The 11217-nt window shown below is 43.8% G+C and overlaps 1 protein-coding gene across 1 annotated transcript in view; it reads right to left on the reverse strand.

Moving 5' to 3' along the window:
* LOC109289436 (hepatocyte nuclear factor 4-beta-like) overlaps positions 1–4372 on the reverse strand; it is a 37112-nt gene extending 32740 nt beyond the window's left edge. The window contains exon 1 of the mRNA XM_019505450.1: positions 4173–4372. Within this exon, the coding sequence (XP_019360995.1) occupies positions 4173–4287 (115 nt within the window). The 5' untranslated portion in view covers positions 4288–4372. The remainder of the gene's footprint in view (positions 1–4172) is intronic.
* Positions 4373–11217: the final 6845 nt, after the last annotated feature.

An 11217-nucleotide genomic window follows, 5' to 3' on the forward strand; every position in this document is an offset into this window, starting at 1 on the left:
ATGCAGATCCTGATCCCAGAGTTGGGAGCTGGCCAGCGGTGGGGCAGGGCCCAATCCCAGCACACAGGGTCAGGTGGGAGCAGCGCAGAGCCCCAGGGTGTGATCCCAGCACACGGGACCCAATCTGGGAGTGCAGAGCTAGGCATAGACAGCACAGGAGCTGGAACCAGCCCTGCACTACTCATCTGGCCCATGAGGCCAAAAGATTGGGCATAACTGCTCTAAGGGGATGATAAAATGTTTCATCTGCACCCTACTCATGACAGAGATTTCTGCAGACACAGCAACTTGCATTTTCAATTCTTGCCTTTGAATTTATGCGTCCAAAACTAAATGCCAAAAGTCAGTCCTGGGTGCATGCCTTCTGGTTGCCAATTCTGCAGCCCCCACAACTCTACCGCACCACACTGCATCCAGGTACCTGCTCTGTGGTTTGCATTTACGAATCTCAGCTTGAGACAACACAAGAACTATGAACATCTACAACTGCCAAAATGTGGGTGGAGTGGGCCCCATCTTGAAAGTCTGGTCCTATGCAATTCAATCGCATGATACATCAGCTGTCTGTGTTCCAAAACCACGTCTTTTGCTCCAAAACAAAGAACGACTTAGATAACTGTTCTCAAACTCCACTGTCTCCAGCCAGAAAGGGTGAAGTGTCCTGCAAGCAAATTTATAACTTGTGGCATATTCAGACATTCACACTCTTAACTGGCAAAACATCTCTTATTGCTTTGGCCTTAATTATGACTAAACCAAGGTCAACTTGGATCTGGCGCAAGAGTGACGGTTGAAAAAGGGTCATGATGAACTCTTAAGAGTCACGTTGGTGGTTGAACAGAAGAGTGAAGAAAGGAATAACGATATTAAAGAGAATATTGTTTACACTCTCGCTGGCAAAGGGATAACTGATGCAATGGGTGATGACACCAGTATTAACATGATGTAAGAATGAAGACGTAATTCTATCCGTGGTAAAATAAATAAGATTGTCCCAAGAGGGAACAGTTTTGTCACCAGAACCCTCCTTTGGTGAAGAAGATTAACATAGCAATTATACCTTATTGCCCATTATTTCCATCTAAATGCGACAAAGTTTTAAATGCCCACTTCCACTGTCAAAATGGATTTCTTGCTTTGCTTTTTGGACTATTCTCTGAGTTACCTAAACCGCATTTACCCATTATTCATGCACAGACTATTAAGAAATTAAAAACGATTGCCTAAACAATATTGGTGGTTTAATCATAATAGCAAAGAAAGAAGGGTTAACCTTCAAATTGGTCAAATGCGTGATGAAAGCCAGTCAGAGAGAAATGGTGTTTCACACAATGATACATAGAACGTTTTGATTACGTTGATCCCATTTTTTTAACCCACATTTTGTTTTATTTTGCTGGGGGGAAAGCTTTCACTATTTTTTACCTTTCTGTCCCCCAATATTTTTTGTAAGGAAGAAAAGGAAAAGGAAGTATATGGGATTTTGTCCCACAAAAGTTAATAATTGCTTTGAAAATGTTCCAATTTTTCAAAAAAACCCCACTTTTCATAAAAATCACATGAAATTTCAAACTAAAAAAACCGTTTTCAGTTTTCTTTGTGTTTTCTCATGGTACATACTATGCACTGGTTTGTTAACAAGCTCTGGTTAACTTGCTGCTTGACTGCAATACATCTTTCGTAAATTAATTAACATAAGTAGCTAGTTCGGGGAGAAAGCCAGGTCTCATGTTCTTTGCAAATTTTACATTGCTAGAGGATTTGGCACACATTAAATTCCACAGTTAAACCCAGCAAACCTGATAGCTGCACTGATCTTCTCTGAACAAAGCCTATTATCAACAGCTGCCATAATAATACTGATAAAACAATAATGATTTTAAACCTTAAGAAAACAATTAGAGTAATGGCCTCCATCAAAGGCCCACTGATGAGATTAATGTTCAAGCTAGCCTGGTATTCGCTCTCTCTTAGAGTGACTAATAAGTATGTGTCCTCCACCTGAATATAATGCATTACTGTACTCCAGGAAGGTACTAGGTTTCTGTTTTCAGCCCATGATCTTTTGATGAGATAGGAGAGCCCTTAGGTAAAGGTAAAGGTAACTACAGTATTATTTTTAAATATGCTTTACTGTCTAATACTTGAAAAAAAACCCTCTTGGTTCAAAAATATCTTGTGCTAATAAATGCCATAGGTTAACTATAAATGATCCATTTTAAATTTGCAGTCATTTAATTACAGGAAATAATATACAAATTAGTGGAGTTGCCCCTAAATTGTATGGCTTGTCCTCTTCTCTCTAAAGTCAATGGAGGTCTACCAGGGCAAGGATGATGAGAATATTTAAGCTCAGAATCAGATGTTTGAAATCCCAGAGCTAGGCCTTAATGGAGTTGGATACATACTGAGGTCCTGATAGTGCTCCCACTCCAATATAGGACAACGTTGACCTGTTTTTTCAATGGGGAAACATAGAGAATAGGTTCAAACTAAATCTCTTCGCAGTGTATTTAGGATCCTATGTCTTCAGAAAGGCCACCTAAAGTTGGGAAATAACGAAGTTTGTTTCTCTTTTTTTCCGCTTTCTCTATTTCCCAACTTTGTAAAACTGTGGCTAAAACTGTGGCCTCATCTGGGAGAACTGAGTGGCTTGAATTCTGATGGCTTGTGATACATTGCCATGCGTGGCATTTTCATGTCTCTTTTTAAGAGCTTGTTTTACAAATTGTAGAACAGACTTACCCAAGACAAACAAGCTAATGTCAAAACGACTGGTTCCTGAGAGAGCCAGTTACTTATTAACGATAAAACAAATAGCCCAATGCTAACCTAGATAAACTCTACAAACTTAAAAAAAACCAAACCTGAACCTGTCATTTCTACTGTGTGAGGTCACGCAAAAATTGGAACATTTCCATTGAAGTTATTGGATTTGGGGGAAATTCGTAGCCTGGTTTACAAAAAAACAAATAGGTCTACCTCGTTATTCAAATGAATTTGACAAACAGTAGGACGCGTGGCAAATTAAAACCCAGATGTCTGAAAATCCTCTTCCAAGTGCTAGTCATACAACTTCTCTCGAGGCCAGGCTACATTTCTGAATTTCCGTTGGTCTGATGATCTGAAAGCCTCCCTGCAGTGCATAAACTTTGCATAATTGCAGAAGATGGCAGCAAAAGATATTTTGAAGAACTGATAGTCCAGGACACTAATGAGCAAGTGTAAGTAAGGCAGTGAGAAATCAGTCTTAAACAGAAAAAAACACGCTTTTGACAGCTCAGAATAAATATTGCTTAGACTATCCAAGCGGGCAGTTTCCAACGTTTTCATTTTAATCCAATTTATTTGTGATGTTAGCCCTACACTACATCATTTACGACAGCTGCCTTGTCTTGCATTTAAGGCAATGACTGATTCGTGTGTTGGAAAGATGGGCTACTATTAAAATGCCTGAAAACAAAATTCTGAGTGCCGCACTCCCAGATGCCACACTAAATTGCTTTCCTGGAACAGGGCACAGACTTTTTGGTGAAAAAACACACAGAACAATCCTCTTCTTTGTGTCTTGAAAAGACGTTCAGTCAAGCTCAATAGGTGAAAAATAAGCAGCAATGCTAGTGGTCGAGCCCAAGGTTTAGTATTTGCTATATCATGTAAATATGTTTGAGTACGTTCCGTCCAACACATGGTTTATTGTGTGAAGAACGATGTAGGCAATAGCTTTTTAAGAATTAAGTGACTCAAACTATGTCTTTTTTCCCCTCAAAAGTCATGACACATTTGTGCCTAAGTCATATAGAGAGAATACAGCAGCTTTTTATGAAGTAGTTGAATTGCTTTTAAGAAAGCAAGCAGAAGACATATTACGGAGCCCAACAAATAGCTCAAAAGAGACTGCGCGTTCTCCAGGGCAGGAGCAGCCCATCCTTTGTATCATGGCTTGCACAGTAGAGCATTTAGAAAGGTACCACGCATTTCAGCCATTACGTGGAGCTTGCATCTTCAGCCTAACCGTAATGACAGGCACAACAAAGACTGACAGTTCATCTGCTTAAATATTACACCGTCCACCCTTTGCCCCTTGTGTCCTATCTATCTTTTCTAAGAGTCCAACTTTTTTTCCCAAGGGTAACAGCGGTTATTTAGGAGGAAGTGAACAGAGATCTCACCCGTGTTATTGGGAAGCACTCTCAGGTTTTCAAACTCCAGCATGGTGTAAGAGGAGTCCAGGGACTCGACATAGTCAGGCATATCCATGTCCATTAGGGACTGACACAGCTTCATTATTACTTGTCAACGGCAATAGAACAGGCCGAAACAGCCTTGCTGTCAATCACGGCCAAGGTTTCATCTGCAGCGAGAGAGACAACCCCGAGCCCTCGAAATGACAAATCATTACCTAGCACCCCAGCAATCCCCGCCCTGCTTTAAGAGAAGGCTGGAGAGAAGGAGAGGCTTTACCTTTCTCTCTCTCCCCCATGCATCTGATCATGATGATATGTTGCAGATAAGGCCTGGGCTAACACAACTTGGACTGCATCTTTGGTTCAATACAGCGAGGTTTATGAGTATCCTTGTGTAAACATTTTGAAAAGCACAGCAGCGAGGCATTCATGCACCGAACAGTTCCTCCAGCGCTGGGTCTTTGCATGCAATGCTCCTGTCACCTTCACGTTACATGTCTCTGCTGTGTGCCGTCGGCCCTTGTAATAACATCAAGGGATATCATCTGAGCCACTGAACATGAATCGGTTGTCCAGAGGGCCAGAAAGTATCATGGAAGGAAAATACTTACACATAACACCAAGCCCAGTTACCTCCTGGAAAGACTCCCACTTCTTTGATCAGAGAGCACTGGGTCCAGCCTTCAGAGCCAGGTGAGCACTGAAAGAAAAGAACAGAAAAAGATTCCTCAACTTTCATTTAAAAGGTCTGAAATCTAGCTTTCCAAACTCCTGCGCTCTTGTCAAATAACCCTGGAGGCACCTTGATGTTTCTACAATATAGTCACCTAGGGGCCTATATTTCTGCTTCTAGACAAGCTCGTGATCTCCCAAATCCTGAGCAGGCTGATACCTAAGCCCTGGCAGTAGTCATTTCTTTACTGTCCGAGCCCCCAAGGTCTGGAACAGCCTGCCATCGGGGGTGGTTCAAGCACCTACATTGAACACCTTCAAGAGCAAATTGGATGCTTATCTTGCTGGGATCCTATGACCCCAGCTGACTTCCTGCCCTTCGGGCGGGGGGCTGGACTCGATGATCTTCCGAGGTCCCTTCCAGCCCAAATGTCTATGAAATCTATGAAATCTATGAAATTTTTACCCCTCTCACTGGTGGGACACGAGGCTCTTGGCTTTCCCAGAGCACGCCCGTTGTATCAGGCCTCATGCAAAGAGGAACCCAATGGTCAGAGCATTCGCCTTCAGTGTGGACGTCCCAAGGTCACATTTTTCCTTTGCTTGATATGGAGCAGGGATTTAAGCACAAAACTCCTCCCTCCTAGGACACTCCTCAAGGGTATCCCGAGTTGGAGTATGTTAATACCATTCCATTTTAGACACAACATTTAAATATTCATAGAAGCACAGGCTATGACCTGGATCCATCAGGCAATGTTTTGAGTGCCTAATGTGGGTAGGTGAATACTAGCAGGTATCAGGGCTTTTAAGGGTGAGGTGTGTCAAGGAGGAGGAGGAGGGTTGGTCTTCATTGCCTCGGAAACACTCTCACCAAAACTACGCCCCATTACCTGCTCCCATCACCAAAATGCTGCCACCCCGATTTAAACCTTGCAGCTCTTTAACTGCTTCAATCAGGATCCAAGAGAAGTCCTGTTCCCAGCTGCAAGGACAGAGGCCATTTAAGATAGGCAGCATGATGAGGCTGGTATCATAAGTCTCGTCTAGGCATGCTCAGGCCTGGCGACAAGACACGATAGACCCATGTGAGCAAGAGCTACTGTTGGGCTCACTTTGAGGACCCCTCAGAGCTGTCTATGCTGCCTACATGCGAGGTTTTGGCACCGGGGAATTGGGGGTGGGCAGGGCCTGTTGCTGACTGGCAGTCCCAGGCAAAACAGGGAGGTGGCATAGATGTGGCCTTCACATTTTATATATGTCAGCTAATAAAATCCCCAAGGGACAGCTGAGAGAGACAATAGTGAGATAGAAAGAAGCAGCCATGGTTGGAGTTTCATTTTCCACCATCACCGTAGTGCCCTAGGGTGCCTTTGATGCACGGTGGACACGGTCAATACTGACCCACAGAAGGAGGTTACATCTCCTGACTCACTGTGGCCCCGTCATCCAGCACCTGGGCTCTTCTCCCAGTGCAGTAATGAACTCATTCTTGCAGAATTCATAAGGTTATAACCTAAGGCCTTATAACAGCTTGGACGCAAGTCAAGTGATGAATCCGAAAATGTTTGGGAAAGGCCTGCCAGTTCCCTGCCCAGTCTTTGGATGTTGTTTTTGGCTTTGCCCATGGAAACTTTGTTGCCACCCCAAATGAGGTGCTTGTCCTTAGAAAGAATCTGCATGTTAAGGCAAAATTCCATTCAACTCTTGATTTCAGGAGTTTCTCTGCATTGTAGATATAGCACAGGGGCAGGCAATTATTTTGGGCAGAGGGCCGCTTACTGAGTTTTGGCAAGCCATCAAGGGCCGCATGACAGGCAGCCCAGGGCAGATAAATATTAATTTTCTAAATTTTTTAGGGGCCCCGCGGACCAGATAGAATGGCCTGGTGGGCCGCATCTGGCCCGTGGGCCGCATTTTGCCCACCCTGATATAGCATCAAGTGTTTGCATAGATTAGGACTGAGGAAGTGTGACAAAAAAGGCAGGAAATGAAACACTCCCATGCACTAGTGCTTCTGATGAATACAGTATGTCTTTAAGGCCAGAGTTATCAACATCCAGGACACATCCTTTATATTACAGTTCTCTCCCCAGTGATGCTGCCTGTGTTTTGGTGCATCTTTCCTGCACTGGTTCAGTTCTGTGGGATCCAATCCTCACGACTCGTCTCCGAATTCAATAGGTTGTCGAAGTCGGGATCTGTGTTTCCAAAAAAGATAGCTCGTGGCTGCAATAAGTGGCTTGCCAAATGTACTATGCCAAATTCTGAGTGGACCCATGAGCAGTGTGGCTCCAGGTAGCTAAACAAACTCCAGCTAACAAGAAAGATGCCAAAAGCGGGCTTCTGAAAAACCTCAGATACATTCTTTGACCTTACTGACAAACGGCATCTTTGCAGGCAGCGAGCCAGATTAAATCTGTCCATATACATGAGGGAAGTATTGCAGACTTTGCAAAGTGCTAACTTGAAATGAGATTTTAATAACACAGGGTTTTAATGTAAGACAAATTCACCTTTACGTTATCGTCGTTTAATGGCATGGAAAATAAGTTCATGTGCAAGAGATTTCCTTGCTTTGTTTTTTTCTGTCTTTAAGAATGTGTTGTAACCAGTTCTGGGTAAATGACTCCTTGGTTAGATAAGAATTTATTTTTTTATCCTTGGACTATGCCCCCAGGCTTCCAGTTATGCCAACATCAGCGACGCTAGTGTCTGATTAGTCGCCCCTGCGTCTTACTCATTGTCACTCTTGATTAATGTTATTACTCTGGCACATCTTTGCAAATGCATGCTTCCAAGCCCCCTATGCTCCTACTGAAGCCATCAGGAAATAAGGACACTCAGCATCGCTCTGCTGTTCTTCAGTGCCGGGCAGGATCATGCCCTACTGAAGCGCCAATATGCCCAAAGTTAGCGTAGCTCCAAGGTGCATACCAAGAAGGCAACAGAACTGACTAATCTCATTTTATTTGCTTCATAAAAGAAAGTCACAACCACAGATACTGGAGGAGATTATAGATTTGCTATCATTTTATAGGTTGTTATGCGTAAAACAAATACAAATATCTATTTGAGGTCTAGGAGCCAAGTAACTTGCCTGAAGTGCCATGCAGGCCTGGTTAACAAGCTCCTGATGGAGCGCACCTCAAGCCTCTGAGTGTGATTACAGGTGTTGTTGTCACGTAGACAGATCTACAGCACCATGTGGTGCCCATACAGAGGTACCTGAGCTTGTCTGGATGCCAGGAGCAGTATAGCACAATGCTCTGCCCTAGCTGATATACTCCAAGCAAATTCACTTGCCCATGCGGAGTACGACATTAATGCAGATGTAGTATTTCTGCTGTGCTATTTAAACTCCCCTCTAAAGACTGATAGGGAACCTCACTGGTACATAAGTAGGATGATCATAATTATTTTAGGTAAATCTGAGATGGGGGAGCACCTGGGGGCATGTGCTGGGGCAGTGTGTGGCGGTAGGTATGGCGCACGACCAGGATATGGCTCCAGGTACCAGGACGGGGCTGGAGCTGCGAGTCAATGCGGGGCCCGTGCAGCTCCTGCCCAGTGTAATACAGTTACATTTAGTAGGTCTTTAATAACACCACCCCCGTGGTTCTGATTTCAATCTGGATTTGATTTACACAGCGTAGGAATAATATTTTTGCTTTACCACACCGACACTGTCCAATGTTATGAGCCACCAGTATGGAGTGGCTGGCAGCTCTCCTGTTTCTTTCAGCTAAAACCACAGGTAACATCAAGTGTCAGAGAAGGACAGCCAAGCGGTTCAAGCCAAAACAATGCATGAAACCAGTCTGTGCCAATTAGATATTATCACTCACTGCTGGCATGCAAGTACCATAAAACTTTGCTTGATACCTATTATAAAGATTAATTGTTAATCAATATTAGGGTGGGATGCAGTGTGTCCCCTGAGAAAAACACTCCTAATCTATCTTGTTTTTAAAGTTTTATTGCTCCCAGGTTCTGCACGGCACTCGCACGCTCATTACCTTCCTAGTAAGAAGCCAAGGAGAGAGCCCTTTCCACAGATTTCACAGACATTAGGGCTGAAGGGACCTCACGAGATCATTGGGTCCAGCCCCCGTCCAAGGGGCAGGAAGTCAGATGACCCCAGCGAGACAAGCATCCAAATGCAACTTGAACGTGTCCAAAGTAGGTGCTTGCACCACTTCTGGGGGGAATCGGTTCCAGACTCTGGACACTCAGACAGTGAAGAAGTTTTTCCTTATGTCCAGTCTAAAACCGTCTTCCAGCAGTATGTAACTGTTGGACCTTGTCTTCCCTAGGGGAGCCCTGGCAAACAGATGTTCTCCCAGGTCCAGATGTAAACCCCTGACGTACTTATAGGCGGTCACCAAGTCCCCTCTGAGCCTACGCTTTTCCAAGCTTGTCCCTGCCTCTCAGCCTCTCCTCCTAAGGCCTGCTCTCCTGACCGCTGATCATGCGTGTAGCTCTCCTCTGGACTTTCTCGAGCTTCTCCACATCCTTTTTGAAGTGTGGAGCCCAGACTTGAATGCAGTACTCCAGCTGCGCCCTCACCAAGGCCAAGTAAAGTGGGAGAATGACATCTTGGGTCTTGCTTGAGATGCATCGGTAGATGCAAGCCAGGGTTTTATTTGCTTTGCCAGCTACAGCATTGCGTTGGTGGCTTATGTTCATCTTGTGGTCAATCATGACTGCCAAGTCTTTTCTGGACATAGTGCTAGTGAGCAAAACACTGCTGAGCCCATAGGTATGGTGGGAATCGTTTGTCAGCTGCCCCATTTGATTTAGCAGGAGTCCAATGTTGCTCTTATTTTTCTTACTACTTCCTATCTATTTAAAAAGGGACTTTCTATTGTCCTTGATTCCTGTAACGAGTCTGAGTTTGGTTTTGGCCTTAGCTGTTCTAGTCCATTCCCTACAGGTGTGGGCCAGTGATTAGAGGTATTACCCATCTTCCAACTCTTATAGGCTTCTCTTTTAAGATTAAGAAAGTGCACAAGTTCCCTGTTTAGCCAAGGCAGGGGGAGGGTATTTCCCATCCCTTTTACTCCTTTTCCTGTGGGCTCGCATGGACTTCCCTTGAGCTATTAGGATAGTGTCCTTAAGGAGCGACCACTCGTCTCGGACTTCCTTCCCTGTCAGATCATGATCTTTCAGGACCTCGACGACCAACCTTCTGAGCTTTCCTGAAGTCGAGGATTTCTGCATTGCTGACTGATCTGCCAGCTTTGTGATGGATAAGGAAGGTGATCAACTTTTCCAAAAGTGATCAACTTTTCGAAATAATTTCTAACTTGTCCTGCGTTATCAAGTCCAACATGGCACAGATCCCATGATCCCATTGAATTAGCCACAGTGATGGAAACACCCAGTCTCAGCTTTTGTGTAATCAGATCCCTTTAAAGAGAAGGAGGGGAAAGTTCGCAATACTAGATGGCAATCATTTTGTAACTTCATGTGTTATTTGAGGATATGGCTCAGCAAGAACCTAGAAGAAATCAGATACTTGATGAGCAGTATAGTGGTCCCCTCAGCTTTACAGATTTTAACAGAAGAAAAGACCCTTGCATTCAACTATTTTGATCTCCTGCATACCTCAGTCTATTTCAGCACATCATTTCTACCTCAAGCCTATAACTTATAAATGAACCAGAGCATGTATGTCTTAGAAAAAAATGTAGTTTTCTGTGTTAGTCTGAAGTTAGGCTGACAGTAGGGCAGGGTGGCACCTTGTAGACTAACTCATTCAGAAGCATGAGCTTCTGTCGGTTATTGATTACTTCATCATAGTATCTAATGAAGTAGACTATAAGCCTAGAAAAACTCATGCCTCTCTGATCCATGTCTTAGAAAGCCATCCAACCTTAATGAAAAGGCTTTGCATGATAGCAAATGCATCCATAACATAGGTAGCTGTGTTAGTCTGAAGTTAGGCTGATGGTAGGGCAGGGTGGCACCTTGTAGATTAACTCATTCAGAGGCATGAGCTTCCGTAGGCTATAGATTACTTCATCATAGTATCTGATGAAGTAGACTTTTAGCCTACAAAAACTCATGCCTCTCTGATACATGTCTTGGAAAGAATTACCCAGGGGTATGGATGCATTTGCTGTCACTCAAAGCCTTTTCATTTAAGCTGGATTTTTTTTTAGTAGCCTCACTTAAAATACAACTGTGGAGACCGACCCGCACCCCAGAGCTTTAAACCTGGTGTAATATGTTCATGTTACATAAATATGCTTTCCTCCATTGGCACTAGAGACTAGGGAACATGCAACACAAAGTCATCAAAATTTGGTCACTCATAGTCTCCGCCAATATTAAACAAGTCCGTGACCTCAAA

The sequence above is a fragment of the Gavialis gangeticus genome, unplaced genomic scaffold (genome assembly GCF_001723915.1).
Source record: "Gavialis gangeticus isolate Ggan-Ray unplaced genomic scaffold, GavGan_comp1, whole genome shotgun sequence".
NCBI classification, from domain to species: domain Eukaryota; kingdom Metazoa; phylum Chordata; order Crocodylia; family Gavialidae; genus Gavialis; species Gavialis gangeticus.